A 17,631-nucleotide genomic window follows, 5' to 3' on the forward strand; every position below is an offset into this window, starting at 1 on the left:
ATTTTCTACTTTCACTGTAGTCTCTGTGACACCTTATACTCTTTGTCAGCATAAAACATTTGTCACGTTATCAGTTAACATAATTATTTAACGCTAGGGACTAAAGTGATAACGGAAGTGCACATTAAGGGACTACTTTATATTTAATCATGAGTCAGGGAACTTTGTGACAGCGAGGTACAGAGGCAGGGATCAAAGTGACCATTTACTCATTTTATCGTCGAGGAGGATTTTTGTAACACTAAAATTGAGTTTTGTCATTAACCAATTAAAATAAGAATTAACCTAGTTTCGTAGATTACTAAAGGTTCAATTGAATTATAAATTAAAATAAATTTATATAATTTGACACAAGAAATCCTTTTTCAAACTTCAACTGATTTTTTTTATATTTTTGTCAAAAAAATAATAATGTTTCATAAATATATTGGTCAAACATAGATAGATATCTTTAATTCGGTCTAATAATAATAATTTTATTACTGAATCAAAGAATGCCACATTCTCTTGACCAAAAAAAGAAAAAATTAATTCCACATTATTAATAATTAAATTTCTTTGACCTATTAACTCTATGTAAAAGAAATCCACTTTTTTTATTTTTTTTACTACTAAAAATCATCAAAGTTATTAAAAGAATTCATTTTTATTTAATACAATTCCATGTAAAAATATTATCAAAAGTATTAAAAAGAAATTTATAATAATAAATACAAGAGTCTCCCCAAAAAATCACAATAATAATAATAATAATAATAATAATAATAATAATAATAATAATAATAATAATAATAATAATAATAATAATAATAATAATAATAATAATAATAATAAATAAGAGAATAAAAATAATATTTTATCTAAAATTCGAAAAATAGGAGAACCATTGGACCGGGTTCATAAAGGTTTAACAAATACTCGAAGACACTATATATAGACTTAGTTGTGAGTCACACCAACATACAAAACTAATCTAAGGTTCCCATATCACTAAAATGAAATCCTCAGCATCATCATCCTTGTTGTTCATCCTTTGCTTGTGCTTCATATTTTATGCTCCTGTTCCAACACTATGTGGGAACTTGTATGAAACATTATGCAATGAGGCCAAAGAGGATGCCAATAGATGTTTGAATCTTTTGAAAGATTATTCAAACATCACCTCAGCAGCAAATTATCTTGATCTCTCTAGGTCTATCTTGCAGGTGGCACTGTATAAGTCAACACAGGCTGAAGATTATATAATTAGCAAAGTAATGAAGGAACATCCAAGTGGACCTGTTAAAATATGTGGAACCGAATGCTACGGTTTTCTCACTTCTATGTCACTGCAAAGTGCATTGAATGAGTTGGTTAAGGATCCTCATAATCTAAGCTATGATCTAAGAAGGGCTGGTACTGGACCTCCAAAATGTTAGGATGCTCTTGAAGCAGGAAACATAACCAATCCAGCAATCCATTCTATTAACATTGAGATGTCATTGTTTTGTAAAATTGGTTTTTTAGCTACAAATCATTTAGTGGTTGAAAAGAACCATAGGAAATTGTTGGCCAATTAATTTAGGATTTATATAAACCAACAAAAAATAACCACATAGCATGTTTTCGCTATTTCATCTAATTAATAAGACGTTGAAAGTTGATAATCTGCATTTACATTTGTAACGCCCAATATTTTATTTTATATACATTATATATGTCCTTTTAGGCATGGCAACAAAACCCATATATGTGGTTACCCGTTCGAACCAAACCCAATTTGACGGGTTTTCCCGTTTTGACTGGATTTGGGTATGAGTTTGGGTTTTCCCCGATTTCAAAACACGGGTATGAGACAGGTAACAGGTATATAGGTACCCACCCCGACCTATACCCAAACCCGTCCCGAATGCAGAAAATTACTTTATGTTGATATGTCATGTTATTTTGTTTGATAATTGTCGTGTTATAAAAACTACCATTGATATTTAAAGGAGTAAATAAATCAATCAGTCTAACAAATGTTAAAGTTAACATATTGCTGGATGATGCATTACAACATTTCTCTAATGCTCCCCTTTTCATGGTTTAAGAACTCAGAGAAGAAAGAAATAGAAACGTTTCATTTTAGGAACGTGTTACTGTAAAGGTAACTATTCAGCAAACGTTTCAGTCTTTGGGTTTGTAGAAAAGGAATTGAGTTTTGAAAAAAATGGACCCAAAAAAAGGACCAATTTTATTTAGATGTAAACTCGTAAAACTCGGTAAACTCGGTCGAGTTTACACGAGTTTACCGAGTGTTAACTCGGTCAAACTCATCAAACCTTCTGATTTTACCAGAAACCGAGTTTACCTCAGAGTTAACACGATTTTGGTACCTAAAAATGTAAACTCGGTAAATTCGGAGTGTTAACACTCGATTTGCGGAACATTGGCAGCAGGTACAATAAATCTTAAGCCGGGTTTATTAAGAATTTCTCAGTGGATGAAGGATTTCCAATATCTTTCTCAAAAGAAGACGCATGTATCCCTTTGGATTCACTTGGTGGAGTTACCGCATGAGTATTAGCGGGAGAGAACTTTGAAGGAAATCGCAAGTGTGGTTGGTACGCCGATTGATATTGATGGTACGACTAGAAACCGTACTTTTGGACATTATGCACACATTTTAGTTGACATTGATTTATCGAAGAGAGCGTATGATGAAATTCTTGCTGAGTGTGATGGTTTTGCTTTCAAGGTGGAGGTACAATATGAAAGGAGACCTTTATTTTGCCATCATTGTTATTCCATTGGACACAATGTTTCGAATTGTCGATGGTTAAATCCACAAGCAGCCAAAGATAAAGTTGATCATGGGAAACAACCTATTGGGGCTGTTGTTGCACCCCCTAAACCGTCATGGCAGCACAAGGATGGTGGTGCATCTATCTCGGCCAATGGAGGCAACTGGACTTGAGTTTCGATTCCTACCACTTCCACAGTTACCACCACTACTAGGACTATGGTTCTTGCTGCTCAGACAACAGATGCCTCACTCACTCAATCAATTCCGGTTCCTATTCCTTCAGTGTCGGTTTCAGACGTTTCTTCAAGCTCTTTCAGCTTTCCACTCCACAATGTTTTTGACCGTATTTCTCCTGATGAGTTGTCATTGCCTAGACCTATGTTGGAGGTTGATTCTCCTGTAGCGCACGCGGACGTGCACCCCGTAGAAGTGATGAGGTCGCATCAGACATCGCGGGAGGAGTTGGAGATACCCAAGGTTAATGATGCTACTGACTCGCTTCTGGATGGTGTGGAACATAATCATGTGAGCTAGCGGGAGCTGGTGGAAAGTCCCAAGGGTGCTCATGAGAGTGTCCCACAATCATCCCATCTTGCGTATGATGACATGAATGAGGTGTCTCCTAATTTTTTTCAGGATCACATGGATGATTTTGTTGAGCAAGAGGTTGAACATTCTGGTTCTCGCAAACACTCACTTGTTTCCCATGAGGCTTCTGATGGGTCTCTTGATGGTGACGTTGAACATGATATTAGCATTCAGGATGGTACAGTGCTACTTGTTGTAACAGAGGTTCACAGTAGCGCTAGAATTCAGCATGACCTAGAATTATGGCGCAGAGTTAAGGAGTATGATCAAAAAGTTGCGGAAGTCCCTTTTATTCATGTGTTAACAAGGAAGCAGAAGGAGCACCTTAAAAAGACCACTGTTGGTAAGCCTTACAAAACCCGCTCTACGGGCGATAATTCCACCTCTGATCAATGATAGTTATGTACTGGAATGCCTGTGGTTTTGGTAACTCGGACACCAAAATTGCCTTGAAAAATCTTTATGTATCTAATAAACCTGTCTTTATTTTCTCGGCCAAACCTATGATTAGTTTCTTGCTTGTCCCTTCTTGGTATTGGCATGGTATTGGAGTTACTAAGATCTGTTGTCTGAATGATAGAGGTCATTTGTTGCCAAACTTATGGGCTCTTTGGAGAGATGAGGTGAATGCTATTGTTATTTGTCTCTGATCAATGCATTGCTATTGAAATCCATCAGAATTTCAGCAAGATATTTATGCGAACCGGTGTGGTTTACCTCGGTTTAGATTTCCGTAGGAGGCTGATATTTTGGCTCTTTTTCTCTTTTGTCAGTTTTTTGTTGGTTTTCGGTTTTTTTCCGAGGGTTTTGGCCTAGTCCCCCCTCTTGTAATTTTCCCCCTTTTTTAATGAAATTTGAGATTGACGGTATAGGCTGGGAGTTCATTGGGGTACCAACCTAGTTGGGATGTCGTTGCTTCTCCCTGATCCCTGTCCTCTCTCCTTGTCCTCTCTCCTGGTTTACCTAAAAAATAAAGGTCAATAGTTTGTTAATATTTGAGTATTTCAAATATTTTGATAAGAAAAACTTGTACTCATTTTTTCTGGAACATGTATTCAAGTGCTACCCGGTGTAAAATGATTTAGTACCATTTTTTGAAGTAAAAAATTTTCTTACCATGAAATTAACTAAAAAATTTCCTCTCAACTTATCCTATGACAGTTTTTGTAGCTATGTCAGTTTGCTAGAAACTAGCAACAAGTTTTCTACATAAATGATAATAATTGTTAAATGTTTCTAATCATAAAACTGTTACTAAAGTCGAATTTAGTAACATAAAATTCTTAAAAATGTTACTAAATTCAAACAGAGCAGTGATATTCTATTATAATTTATTGATGTGGCTAATTTTCATTGTTTGATGAGTAAATTACCCACAATTCTTCAAGGTAGCCTAAAAAAACCAAAAATGAAAGAGACAAAAAAAGGAGGTATGAGAATATATTATTTTGTGTCCAATGAATGTATATTGCATGCTGAAACTTGAAATAGCAAGTTAAGGAGGAAGCTGAAAGACGAAACCCGAACAATTTTTGTTTCTTAAAACACAATAAAATGCAAAGGCTATACCTCCTACACCAAGATAAGCTCCCAAGTATACATCTAGAGTATTTTGTGTCCTTCAGCAACACTTTAGGAACATGAGATTTTTTTTTCTATTTGTTTGTGTTTGTGTATGCGACCATGAGTGCAGGGTTGAAGTGGCTTGCGCAAAGGTGATGCCGGCTTTAGATGGCTTAAGGAAGAAGCAACCGAAATTCTCCCAAAGAGACGGCTGTGACTAAAGTCCATATGGAAAATGTACAAAGCTAATGCCATAGACTTAGGAATTAAACCGTTCAAATTTTTCCGCGGCAGATCAAGGTTAATGAAATATGAAGTTTCACTGAACACATCCAGTCTAGGTCCCCTTAAAGCGTTTCTACTTAAATCCAAATGGCTCATTCTAGAAGCAAACAAAGTCCTTGGGATCCTTCCCGTCAAGTTTCTATACTTCGGGTTCAACGAGACCAGGACCGTAATACCCTCAATATTTTAAAGTATGATTTATGGATTAAATATTAATAATAAATAAACCATCAATTTGGGTTTAAAAACAAATAATATTTTTTTGGATAGCCATTAAAATGTAATTATAAATATTATTCTTACTACACTATACTTGTGTCGCCATTCTATACTATTAATTATCTTTTATAATTTTTCTTGCCCTTTTTCTACACGATTTATAGGTGCATAGTAATCATTGGCTATCCGTGATAATTTAAAGTTCACTAGTGGTGTTCTTCTTTTACTTCCCTTGCCCCCCTGTTATAATTTATTAAGTATGAGTTATTGATATTGCATGCATGTAATAGACGTGTAGGAATGGTTCACTTGATATATGTGTCGCTTGTTCAATTATATGTACACCTAAGATGGTTTGCAATCATAAATGTCTATATGTGTGTTTGTTTATATGCATTGTTAATGTTGTACCACTTTAAGTGTCATATAACATTCTCACCCCCTATTTTCTACGTGTTTCTTTTATATTTATTATATGTAGGGTATCCTCACGACAATACTGATGAATAGTATCAAGGTGTTTGTGTACGAGAATAAAGTGGATAATTATACTCTAACCTATATTATGTGTTCTTTAAAGTTTTTTGGATTATGGTTTATGTTTAAATTGAGTTCAAGGCTCTAATACTGTGACATCAGGGCTGAGTTTAATAATATGTTCTTGATTTATTTTCTTGGATCTTGAGAAAATATTACAAATATTATTTTATTACGAAGATAATTGTAAGGCTGTAAGAAGGAAAAGTATTCTACTTTGAGTTATAACATGCAATTTTACTAGGCTGGTCATAAGTAGTTCTTCATCTTAGGAGAGGTTGAGCCTGTCCTATGACAAGAGTTCTAGTTAGATCTTAACGCTTCTCTCTTGTCCCCGTTTCTTTTCACAACTCCTCCATGGTAATCTACATTTTTTTTTTCTTTTTGATAAATAAGTTTTACCGGTACCCCACCCCAATCTTAAAATGTTGCTAATTCCAAAGAGCAACCCCAAACTTAACTTCAAACCATACCAAGTCATAATAATAATCTATCTAACTCCAATAGAAATTAAAAAGATTGCATTTAAGGTTCAGGACTGTAACATGATTTGTCACTTAGTAATAACAAAAGAAATTGCATTTGGAGGCTCAAAGTGGTTTCAAAAAGGATATTAAGAATATAAAAGGGTGGCTTGAACGGCTCAAGGTACCAAATAAAAAATTGTCTCGTGTGTAATATAAATTAACCGATCGTCCGTAAAGAACAGCCGCAAATTCAAGCAAAAATAACATCCATATGGAACACTCATGATAGAAAGAATTATAGTAATAGAATGGATTGGAATTATATTTGGCTCAAAATCTCACCGGTTATGCTATTCAAAAAAGAGATGGTGATTATATGAGTACCTTCAGTAACAAGCCCCATTAGTTATCGTGCTCTTGAATGTAAGGGTGAACTATCCTCCACTGTAAACGTTCTGAAATAATTCTCTAAGACTAAAACAAATTTAAGCATAAAAGGAAGGGTTATAAATGTAAATGCAAAAAATAAAACCGGTTATGCTATTTAAAAAAGAGATGGTGATTATATGAGTACCTTCATTAGCAAGCCCCAATAGCTATCGTGCTCTTGAATGTAAGGGTAAACTATCCTTCACTGTAAACGTTCTGAAATAATTCTCTAAGACTAAAACAAATTAAAGCGTAAAAGGAAAGGTTATAAATGTAAATGCAAAAAATAAAATTTTATACGATAATACTTGAGGATTAGTAAGAGAAAAAGAAATGAAATTGGTCAGAAAGGAGATCTCAGCTTAGCTTATTGAAAGAGAAACTGCGGAAAATAAACTTTGCGTTGCCTCCCATTCAGCGCTTCTTTTACGTCTTGAGTCCGACGGTTCTCATGGGTTGCCTCCCATGCAGCGCTTCATTTAACGTCTATTAGCTCGACGCCTCAATCCTGTTAGGGTGACTTGTATGAAAGAAAGAAGACATCATCCTTCCTCTTTCTCTTGTTTGGAAAGAACTCCACGAATTTGGCATGGAGAAGTAAGTGTTCCCCTGCTCCTATCTGTAAACTTCTGGAATATGTGCTAGTCCTCCTCAAGGAACATTGAGACTCTTGCTGCCAGTGAATCTTCTTTTCAGTCTCTGATGTTACGAAGTTTGATGAAAGCTTCTCTTCTTGTACCACTACGTGATTCATCACTCCATCTGAATTTTTGATTGATCCATCTGCAAGTGTTAGAGTGACAGTTGATGGTTGTACCTGAACTTTTTTGAGATTTCACATCAGCCATGTTGGAATCGAGTTTATGCCTTTACCTAGACTACACCGAACTTCTTTTATGGACAGCTTCACGATAGAATTGAAACTTCCTGGGTCCTTCTTCTTTAGAGGTAACCGTCCTTGAAATATTTCCTTAAAGCTTCCAGTAAATGTAGTAAGGTCTTCTCTCCTAAACTTCTGGGGATATGACAACTTGATGTTTAACGTGTTCCCGTTCATCGCCCAAAAAACATTCCATTATTCCCACTATCTAATTTGCTTCTAACATGAAAAGGTCAATTATAAGCTTGTACTCCAAGGGAATTTGTACATATCGGACGATGAAAACCTTAAGGCTAGTCTTCTAGCATCTCTGGTTTTATTTCAGAAATGATTTTTTGACTTACATACATGGTTTTAAATTGTGGCTGTATGCATTTCATCGCAACCACTGCAACATAGTGGCCACAACCGCCGTATTGCACCATTTGGTCACCACGGCATTTCATCATACAAATTTGTTATCTTCCTTTTTGTTACCCCCAAATTCACAATATCTTCCGAAGGTAATAGACTTTGTGATTATAATTTACAGTGTCATTTTTTTGTGCTTTATTTAAGAAACCAAACATAACATGTAATATAAGATCCTGAATATTTTCCGTCTACAACTAATAATTTCTAAACTTGAAATATGCAGAAAACTGGGACTTCTACAACGTTGAACTTCCGTCTACCATCTTGGACTCTCGCCGGTGGTGCCAAGGCGAAATTGAATTCGAAAATTATAATTCTTCCAGCCTCAGGTCTGATTCTGTCTTTCCTTCCCTTATCTCATGCGGATGGATTCTAGGATGTTTAATCACCTAGTAAAGAAGACGAAAAGAACAAGCTCTTAGGTCATCCTTTATATTAAGACAAAAACACACTATCATACAAACTAGCTCTTGGGTATTTCATATTTGTGTATTTTATAGAAGGAAAGATTAACATCTAAAACATGAAATTAATATTTACTGTCTTAACTCTCTCAAAAAAAAAAAAATTTACTGTCTTAATCTCTAGGGAATTTTTGTCATTCACACGACAACGGAATGCCGGTGACAAGCTGACCCTGCAGTTGCCTCTCACCATCAGAAAAGAAGCCATAAAAGGTAGCTTCTTGCTTCACAAGATAATCAATGAAAGAATGTGTTTACATTACTGATATTGTGTTTTCAAATAAAATTCAGATGACAGGCCAGAATATGCATCTGTTCAAACAATTTTTTACGGGCCATATCTTCTCGCCGGTCACACCACCAGCAATTTTTTACGGGCCATATCTGTTGCAGACTTGATTACTCTAATTCCTTGCAGTTACTATAATCAACTAGTTTCTCTTTCACAAGACTTTGAAAATTCAACTCTTGTTATAACAAACTCAAATCAATCACGTGCAATGCAAAAATTACCTGAACCAGGCAGTGATTTTGCTCTTCATGCTACCTTTAGGCTTTTCCTACAAGAAGGTATTAGGTATGGTTAGTAATTCAGTAATGTTAGAACCATTAGATCTTCCTAGAATGATAGTAAGTCACCAAGAAGCAGACCAACCTCTTATCATTGTAGATTCTTCCCATGCCGGGCCTTCTTCATTTTTTCTACTGGTATCAGGATTGGACGGAGGAAATTCAACCATATCTTTAGAATCACAAAGCAATAAATATTATAATTTAATTAATCCTTTTATTTGCCACCAGAATTTTAATTTTCATTAGTATTTCTTTAAAAAAATCTAGCTTTCTTCTAATAAAAAAAAAATTATGTAGCCTTATGCAATGAATCAGTGTAACTTTATTTTTCCCTATCTTTGAAATGCTATACAGCTTGAGTAAAAAAAAAAATGCTATATTACTTCATTTTTTGTCTCCTTTTCGGTTTGTGAGTGTGTAATTTGCGAACGCAAATCATATAGCACCGTGGGATAGCTTATTCTTGACTCTACGAAGAAGAAACTCCGTTACAAAATATTAGCAATGCAAATGAAATTATTTGCATTGATTTAGAAACCATTTTTTGGCTTATTCTTATTACACATCACTTGTTTTGACCAGTGTTGCCACTGATTTAAGTGATCCAAGAATAAATTTAAACTAGAAGGGAACTAGTGAGATGGTAAGGTCGATAGGTAATCTTTCACTAATCCAAATCTTCAGATAAGAGCAACTGATACTCATTTTATCTGTAACATTTATTAAAGTGCTATCCGGTGATAGTGTAAAAGGATATAGTAACATATTTGGCAGTAAAACATTTTCCTACCTTTAAAATTAACTAAGTTGTCCTCTCAATCTGTGATATGACAAATTTTGTTGCTGTTTCACAGTTAATTTGCAGCTAAATTAGTTTGCAACAAAACAGATAACAATTGGTAAGAATGTTACTAAATCCTTTTAGTAACATGGTTTTATCTTACAATTGAAAAATGTTACTAAATTCAAACAGTAATATTTTGTAATAATTTAGTAACATTTATCAAATGTTACTAATTTTTAAATATCTTTTAGTGTTACTAAATTTCATCACCTCACTTTCTCCACATTTCTCTTTTTATTACATCATTAATCTATCACATAATTCTCTCCACGATCTTTCTGTCTCAAGATGTCAAAGAGAGGTTTATCACATAATTCTCTCCACGATCTTTCTGTCTCAAGATGTCAAAGAGAGGTTTTGGTGTCTACAAAACGTTTCTCATTTAATTATACTCACTTTTTATAAGCACTCATTTTATGAGTACAAAATTATGCTTACAAAAAGAACAAAGGCAATATATGTTTAAAGAAAGGTGAGACTAGGTGCATAATTTATCCACAAAATAATTAGTCGCATGAGTCCAGCTGCAAGTTATATACCCACAAACTAATTTTTACTCTACTTGTTGATTTATTAATGTGGATAATTTTCATAGTTTGTTGAGTAAACTACCCCCAATTCGTTAAAGGTAACCTAAAATAAACCTTAAATAAAAGAGACAAAACAAAAAAGGAGAGATGGGGATAGATTAGTTTCATCCAAAACAATGTATATTGGATGCTGAAACTTCAAAGACACTAGCAAATATAAAGAGGCTGCTGAAAAACGAAACCCGGACAATTTTTTTTCTTCTTCTTAAAACAAAAAATAAAATACAAAGGCTATGCCTCCACCCCAAAGATAAGTTCTTCCTAATATTTTGTGTCGTTCAGTAACACACTTTAGAAAACATGAGATTTTTGAAGTGCAGAGGGGTAAGGAGCACCCAAATTAAGTATAATAGTTTATTTATATTTATATTTATATTTGGGTTTGGGACAGACCCAACCTATTTATTCATGTTTGTGTATGTGACCATGAGTGCAGGGTTTAAGTGGCTTGCCGCAAAGGTGTCGATTGTATGCAAACGATGCGGGCTGAAGATGGCTTAAGGAAGAAGCAATCGGAATTTTCCCAAAGAGATGGTTGTGACTAAAGTCCACATGGCCAATGTACAAAGCTAATGCCATAGACTTAGGAATTAAACCGTTCAAATTGTTCCGCGACAAATCAAGGTTAATGAAATATGAAGTTTCACTAAAAACGTCCGGTATAGGTCCCCTTAAAGCGTTTCTACTTAAATCCAAATGGCTCATTCTAGAAGCCAACAAAGTACTTGGGATCCTCCCTGTCAATTTGTTATACTTCAGGTTCAGCGAGTCCAGGACCGACATTTGTCCTAGCGAAAAAGGAATTGGACCGGATAATCGGTTCAAGGACAAGTCCAAGTCTGCTAGCCCATAAATATTTGAAATGGACCGTGGAATTCGACCGTTAATCCGGTTGTGACTTAGAAATGCTCGGTTCAGCTTTTTGAGTTGGCCGATGTTCCCAGGAATGGGGCCTCCAATGGCATTGTTACGGAGATCAAGTTGCATTAAGTTGAAGAGGTTTACAAGTGCTGTTGGAATCCTTCCTGAGATATGATTGTCTGCAAGGTTGAGCACCGTAAGCTGAGTAAGACGCCCTATATCATATGGAATCTTTCCAGAAATAAGATTTCCGGAAAGATCTATGATTTGGAGAAAATTGAGAGTTGTGATGCATCCAGGGATATTTCCCGAAATGCCCTTCCAGTCGGAGATGGTAATGCTAGAGAGCTGTGTTAGGTTGCAAATTGATGGGGAGATGTGTCCGGTCATGTATCCACTTTTTGTTGTTTTGGAGTGTTTGTAGCGGCGGTGGTTGTCACCCACAGTAAGGCCGCGGAGTGTGATTTCTGCGACGCGATTTGTGGTAGGGTCGCAGCTGACTCCGTACCAACCGTAGCAACAGTTGGTACCTCTCCATGAATGAAAGATTCCAAAGTTAGGTTCGTTGAGAGCTGCTTTGAAAGACATGAGTGATGCCCATTCAGAAGTAGGGCATGACTCAACGGGTAGAACAATAAGAGCTTCTAAGGTAACTAATACTAGTAATGAAATTGTCAAAACTGCTCTAGGACCACACATTTTTTTCTTAATTTGGTTTAGTAATTAATTATTTGAGTTTCTTGCATGTAGATATGAATGAGTGTGCAACTATGCAAATGCCACTTACTATTTATATAGGGGAACTAGCAATAGGTTAGTAGTGTGTGTGTTTCAGCGTTTCTAAAGTGATGTATATACTTGTGATGTAAGGATTAATGTTAGTATGACTTTCTTGAAAAGCTATCAATGCATGGCTCTGTTAACAAGAAAGGAATTTTGTAAATGTCGAATTTTTTTTATATAAAGGGATGACATGTGGTGATTGAATGTTAGATATTGTTAATTAGAATCACTCTTGCGTCTTAAAATAATTGTCTTTCAAAGAAATATAACTTAAAATAAGTGACATTTATTTTTTTAAGGTATTTATTAATAATATATCATCTAGCTAATAATTTCATTAATAATACTATGTTCATCACTCTAAAATCATTACATTTAAAATCAACCGTAAAAAAACTACATTTAAAATCATAATAAATTTGTTATTTTTATTTTCTTCTTAATTCATGTCTAGTAATATGAGATTAGTCTGTATACGTACGGTGTAAAACTTTTTTATACATATATTCAATCAAATTGCATTGTAGTGCGATTTTTTAAGATAATTTTTAAAATATATATCTCCACAAATATCTACATGACATGATTCAATCGAATGCATCAGTAAAAATATTTTACATGTGTATACAAATTAAATTAAATACTAAGAAAATAAGAGAGTTTTCCTTAAAAAAAAAAAGTAAGAGAGTTTAGAGTAAAATTGAGAGGAGAAAGACAATTAAAGAAAGTAAGTGTGTTGCTTATTAGGCCAAAAAGAAATGTGCGGATAGCACTTTGACACTTTAGTTTCTGTGTAGTATCTTTTTTTTTTATCAATTCTGTGCAGTATCTGATTCAGTACTGCTGTAGGAAATTAAAGTACTTATCTTTTTAAAGTGATAGTAAAACAACTTCTGGTAAATAATCACATCGGAACTAAAGTGGTAAAGCACAAGTGATAGTAAAACAACTTCTGGTAAATAATCACATCGGAACTAAAGTGGTAAAGCTCAAAGTTTCTCATGTAGGTGCTTGCTTCTTTCTCACCTCGATTTGAAAAGGAAAACAATAGATTCTTGAATACTTCACCTCATTCTAGTTCAAATTGAGCCCAACATTGAAGGTCCAATGTTAGTGAAATTCTCCACCCGTGTCCGGATTTTATAATTTGGAACGTGTTTTTGAGTTTCGGATTCTAGAATCCGTAACTCTAGATATGATTAAAATACTCTGTGAAGGCTATGATTCTAGAATCTGTAGCTCTAGATATGATTAAAATAAGCTACGAAAAATGTATGGTTCATCAAGGAAATGAAAGCATAAACATCTTGTTAAATTCATGGACTAAAAATCAATATAATATTTCAAATAACTCCTTTTTTTTGGTGAAGAATAATTCCTAATATTAACTAATGACCAAAGACCAAGGATAACTTGTTTTGTGGCTAAAAGCGGTTCAGTTAAAAATTAATATTTTTGCTTGTCGGTTATTTCTTACTCGTGTTCTGACTAAGGATAACTTTGTAAGGCAGCATATTATTGTTCTAACTAATCACAACTATTCGCCTGATTGTGGATTGTTAGAAGACATGGAGCATTTATTTGTTAAATGTGACTTTTATGATCGGCTTTGGTCTCTAGTTTCAGGTTGGTTAGGTTTGTCAACGACAACTCATGGTAATTTATGGATTCATCTAGTGCAGTTTGGTGAGTTAGGGGGCTTCGAAACATGTTCAGTTGGCCATTAGTATTATTTGGCTATCAGTGGTTTGCGTCATCTGGAAAGCGGGAAATAGGAGTATTTTTCTGCACAACAAGGAACATTTACAATCTTTAAATGAAAAGGTTAAACTTCAGTCCTTTTGGTATTAAAATCGACATATGTTGCGTTCGATTTTGATTATCATTTTTGAAGGCTTAATCCTATTCATCGGTTGATTGTTGCTTCATGTTCTTTGGAGTTTCTTGTAATGTAACTTTGTTCATTTCATAAGTGTACATCTTGTGCTTAATAGACTTATTCTTTGTTAATGTGTGTGTGTGTGTGTTTTTTTCTTTATGGCCTTTTGAAAAAAACTAATGACCAAAGACAACTAAGATAATTAAAAAAATAAAACAGTAAAATATAGAGATTTTTTTTTGAAGGAGTAAAATATAGAGATTATCATCTCATTATGGGGTATTATTCCTATAAAAATAATTTGTCACCATTCTCAACTATTAATTCTCTTTTATGATTTTTCTTTACTTTCTTCTTCTCCATGTTATAGGTACAAAGTATCAATTGGCTATCAATACCTAATCTATGTTGGAACAAAATGTGTTTAAACAATGAACCTTAAAGAGTTTTGATGATAACAAGGTATTAAAAATTATCAATTGGACTAGCTAATATTTGTTCAAGTGTACAGGACCATAGTTTAAAATTTACATCATATAAAGGTTCTGAAGAACAAAAAGAGAGCTAAGGAATCAAGAAAAGGAAGCTTGAAAGCATCTGAAGAGTGCATCTGAAGGGAAGTGCTCCTGAAGAATGATGACGTCATCAGAAGCTGAAAGTCATCAGAAGCTGAAAGTCATCAGAAGCTGATAGTCATCAGAATCGGATAGTTCAGAAGCGACTTCATCAGAAGTTGAAGCTCATCAGAAGTTGATTATCACCACAAGCTGAAGATTCAAGGATCAACACTTCAAAAGCTGTCTATTGGATTCGAAAACACTGCAGAAGACTAGTGGAAATTTGCAACGGTCATTTTGGTGAAGATTTGAAGGCATTGGATGCTTATCTTCAAAAAGCGTTGACATTGTACCTTGTACGAACTGTACAACCACCTTCTCCACTACTATGTTTTGTGTCCACACTACAAGACAAGAAAACAGCTCCGGAATACAGCTACGCCTGCAAAGATGTTCCTTCACAATGGGAATGGATTTCAAATGGTTCTTCATAGGACAACAACCAAATCAGGCAAAAGATCATTGGTGAAATATCAAGCTTCAACAACGACTCTTTTGATGTGTTGGCAATTTCACAACGTCTCTTTCAGACCTCTATATAAAGGAGTGAAGACTTAGAGATTTGGCAATGCTGAACGAAAGACTCTCAACATTTTTACAAGTGTCAAACCTCTGCTGAAATTGTTGTTCATTCACTTAGAATTTCTGTTTCTTAAGTTTTATCTTAGAAATTCTTAAGTCTTAGAGTCTGTATCTGATTTGTTTTGTGAGCACTATTGTATATCAAGTGTTCAATCTCAAACATTATTCTTTGTAATCTTGTTTGTTTAGAAGTCTCTTGCAGTTGTGCTTAAGCATAGAAGTCTCTTGATTGTGTTCTTGAGCATAGGAAGACTCTTGCAAAGTGTGCTTGAGCAAAAGAAGTCTCTTGCTGTGTGCTTGAGCAATTGTAATCAGATATTACTTTCTAGTGAAATCTCCTTGGAAGTGCAAGGGGGACTAGACTACTTCCGGTTTGTGGAAGGAACCAGTATAATTGCTTTGTGTCTTTCTTCTTCTCTTTCTCTCTGTTTTATTCCGCTGCGTTCAGATTCTGTTTATCACTTTAGAAGTTGTCTCACTTAGCTTCTGACCAGTGTGTTCAGTTTTTAGAAGAAACGAAGAATTTTTCAAAACACAATTCAACCCCCCCTTCTTGTGTTTTTCTCACCTTCAATCTAAACTAGAGAATTTTGTTGGCCACCCTTAAATATAAGGTCTCCCCTTATTACACATTTTATTTAGGCTTAATTGCACTTTTGGCCCCCTATCTTTCCAAAACTTGCGGTTACAGCCCCCTAACTAATTTAAATACAAAACAGCCCCCTAAGTATTGAATCTTTGGCAGTTTAGGCCCCCCAAGGCCAAAAAAAAAAATTACATGTAGCACCTCATTTAGGGTGCCACGTCAGCGTTGGGCGCCAAAACTGCCAAAGATTCAATACTTAGGGGGCTGTTTTGTATTTAAATTAGTTAGGGGGCTGTAACCGCAAGTTTTGTAAAGATAGGGGGCCAAAAGTGCAATTAAGCCTTTTATTTAACCACAAAATTAATACCCGGTACATTGTTCCCAAACCCCCCACCCCTACATGTTAATACAGTGATACGATTGATGTTCATTTGATAAAATTGAGAGAAAACAAAGTTAGATACTAATATTTATTTGACTTTATTTTGAAATATGTAATTCTAAATATGATTGAAATACCCCCACAAAGGTTATGTTTCTTTCTCAACAATCTCGCCTTAAACTAATGAAAAAACAAGCTATGAAAAATGAATGGTTCATAAAAAAAAAAATGAAAGCATAAACGTCTTATTAAATTCATGAACTAAAAACCAATAAAACCAAAGGCAACTAAGATAATTTAGGAAATAAATCAATAAAATATGCATATGATGAAGAATTATCAATTATTTAAATTGATACAAAAACATAGTATCAGCTCATTTGGGGGTATTATTCCAACAAATAATCTTGTCACCATTGTCGACTAATATTAATTCTCTTTTATCATTTTTCTTCCCTTTCTTCTTCTCCATGTTACTGATACAGAGAATCCATTGGCAACCAAAGAATTTTGTTGGCAACCTTTAAATATAATGTCTCCTCTTCTAAAGGAATGTTTAAAGAGTGCTCCGGAGGCACTCGTTAACAAGACCCATAAATTCTAATCAAATACAAGATTAAAACCCGATACATTATTCTTGATATGTGATTCAAGCTCCATTGATACATGATGATAGATCATCTTACGTTATTCTTAGCATGTTTTTCAGTCATTTTCAGTAGGTTTTATCAGCCAAAAGAATGAGTATTAGAGAAATTGCCTATGATTTTGGGAAATTTGTAATGTTTTCTATATTTGAGTATGTAATTCTAGTCTTCCTGAAACATAGCAGTTTTAGGGGGATTTGGAATTAATTCACGAAGAAATCATGCAAATCGGCAAAGCAAAAACTTTCGAAGATTTGTGCAGACTTTGGAAAGATCAAAAATGAAGATTCAAGAGGCCTCGAGAGACTTTATAGAGGTAGGAACTCTGCTCCCAGGTCCCAAGACAAGTTATTTGAAAGGAAACACCTAAAACGACAGGAAAAACAGAGAATTTGGGCCCTGGAAAGCACATGTGTGCGCCTATGGCATGATTTCATGCGCCTAGGGCATGTGTTGTGCACCCGTGCATCCAAAACGTGCGGGGAGAAAGCGCCTTTTCCTGGTTTTTCGTGGGTAAAGCCCGCGTTTTTAGCCTAAACCTAGGTGGAAACTCTCACTATAATTACCAGTCTTTCTCATTCATAATTTCTCGTTCAGAACTGGAGCAGTTCAAGAGGAAGGCAATTCTAGGAGCTTCAGGAGGAGTTTTTCTATCTTCTCCTTGTTTTTCTAGG

At 34.8% G+C, this 17,631-nt stretch overlaps 1 protein-coding gene across 1 annotated transcript; it reads right to left on the bottom strand.

The window, feature by feature from the left end:
* Window positions 1-10,718: 10,718 nt before the first annotated feature.
* On the bottom strand, window positions 10,719-12,301 carry LOC146930793 (uncharacterized). The gene has a single exon (XM_085702255.1). The coding sequence runs from the start codon at window positions 12,178-12,180 to the stop codon at window positions 11,023-11,025; it is 1,158 nt and encodes a 385-aa protein (XP_085558381.1). The 5' UTR covers window positions 12,181-12,301; the 3' UTR covers window positions 10,719-11,022.
* Between the last annotated feature and the right edge of the window lie 5,330 nt (window positions 12,302-17,631).

Source organism: Medicago sativa, chromosome 4, assembly GCF_051527215.1.
Source record: "Medicago sativa cultivar Bolivia chromosome 4, Bolivia_mono, whole genome shotgun sequence".
Taxonomy (NCBI): Eukaryota; Viridiplantae; Streptophyta; class Magnoliopsida; order Fabales; family Fabaceae; genus Medicago; species Medicago sativa.

Excerpts from the sequence above, each read along its gene's own strand:
- LOC146930793 (XM_085702255.1), bottom strand. The coding sequence starts at position 12,180 with ATGTGTGGTCCTAGAGCAGTTTTGACAATTTCATTACTAGTATTAGTT.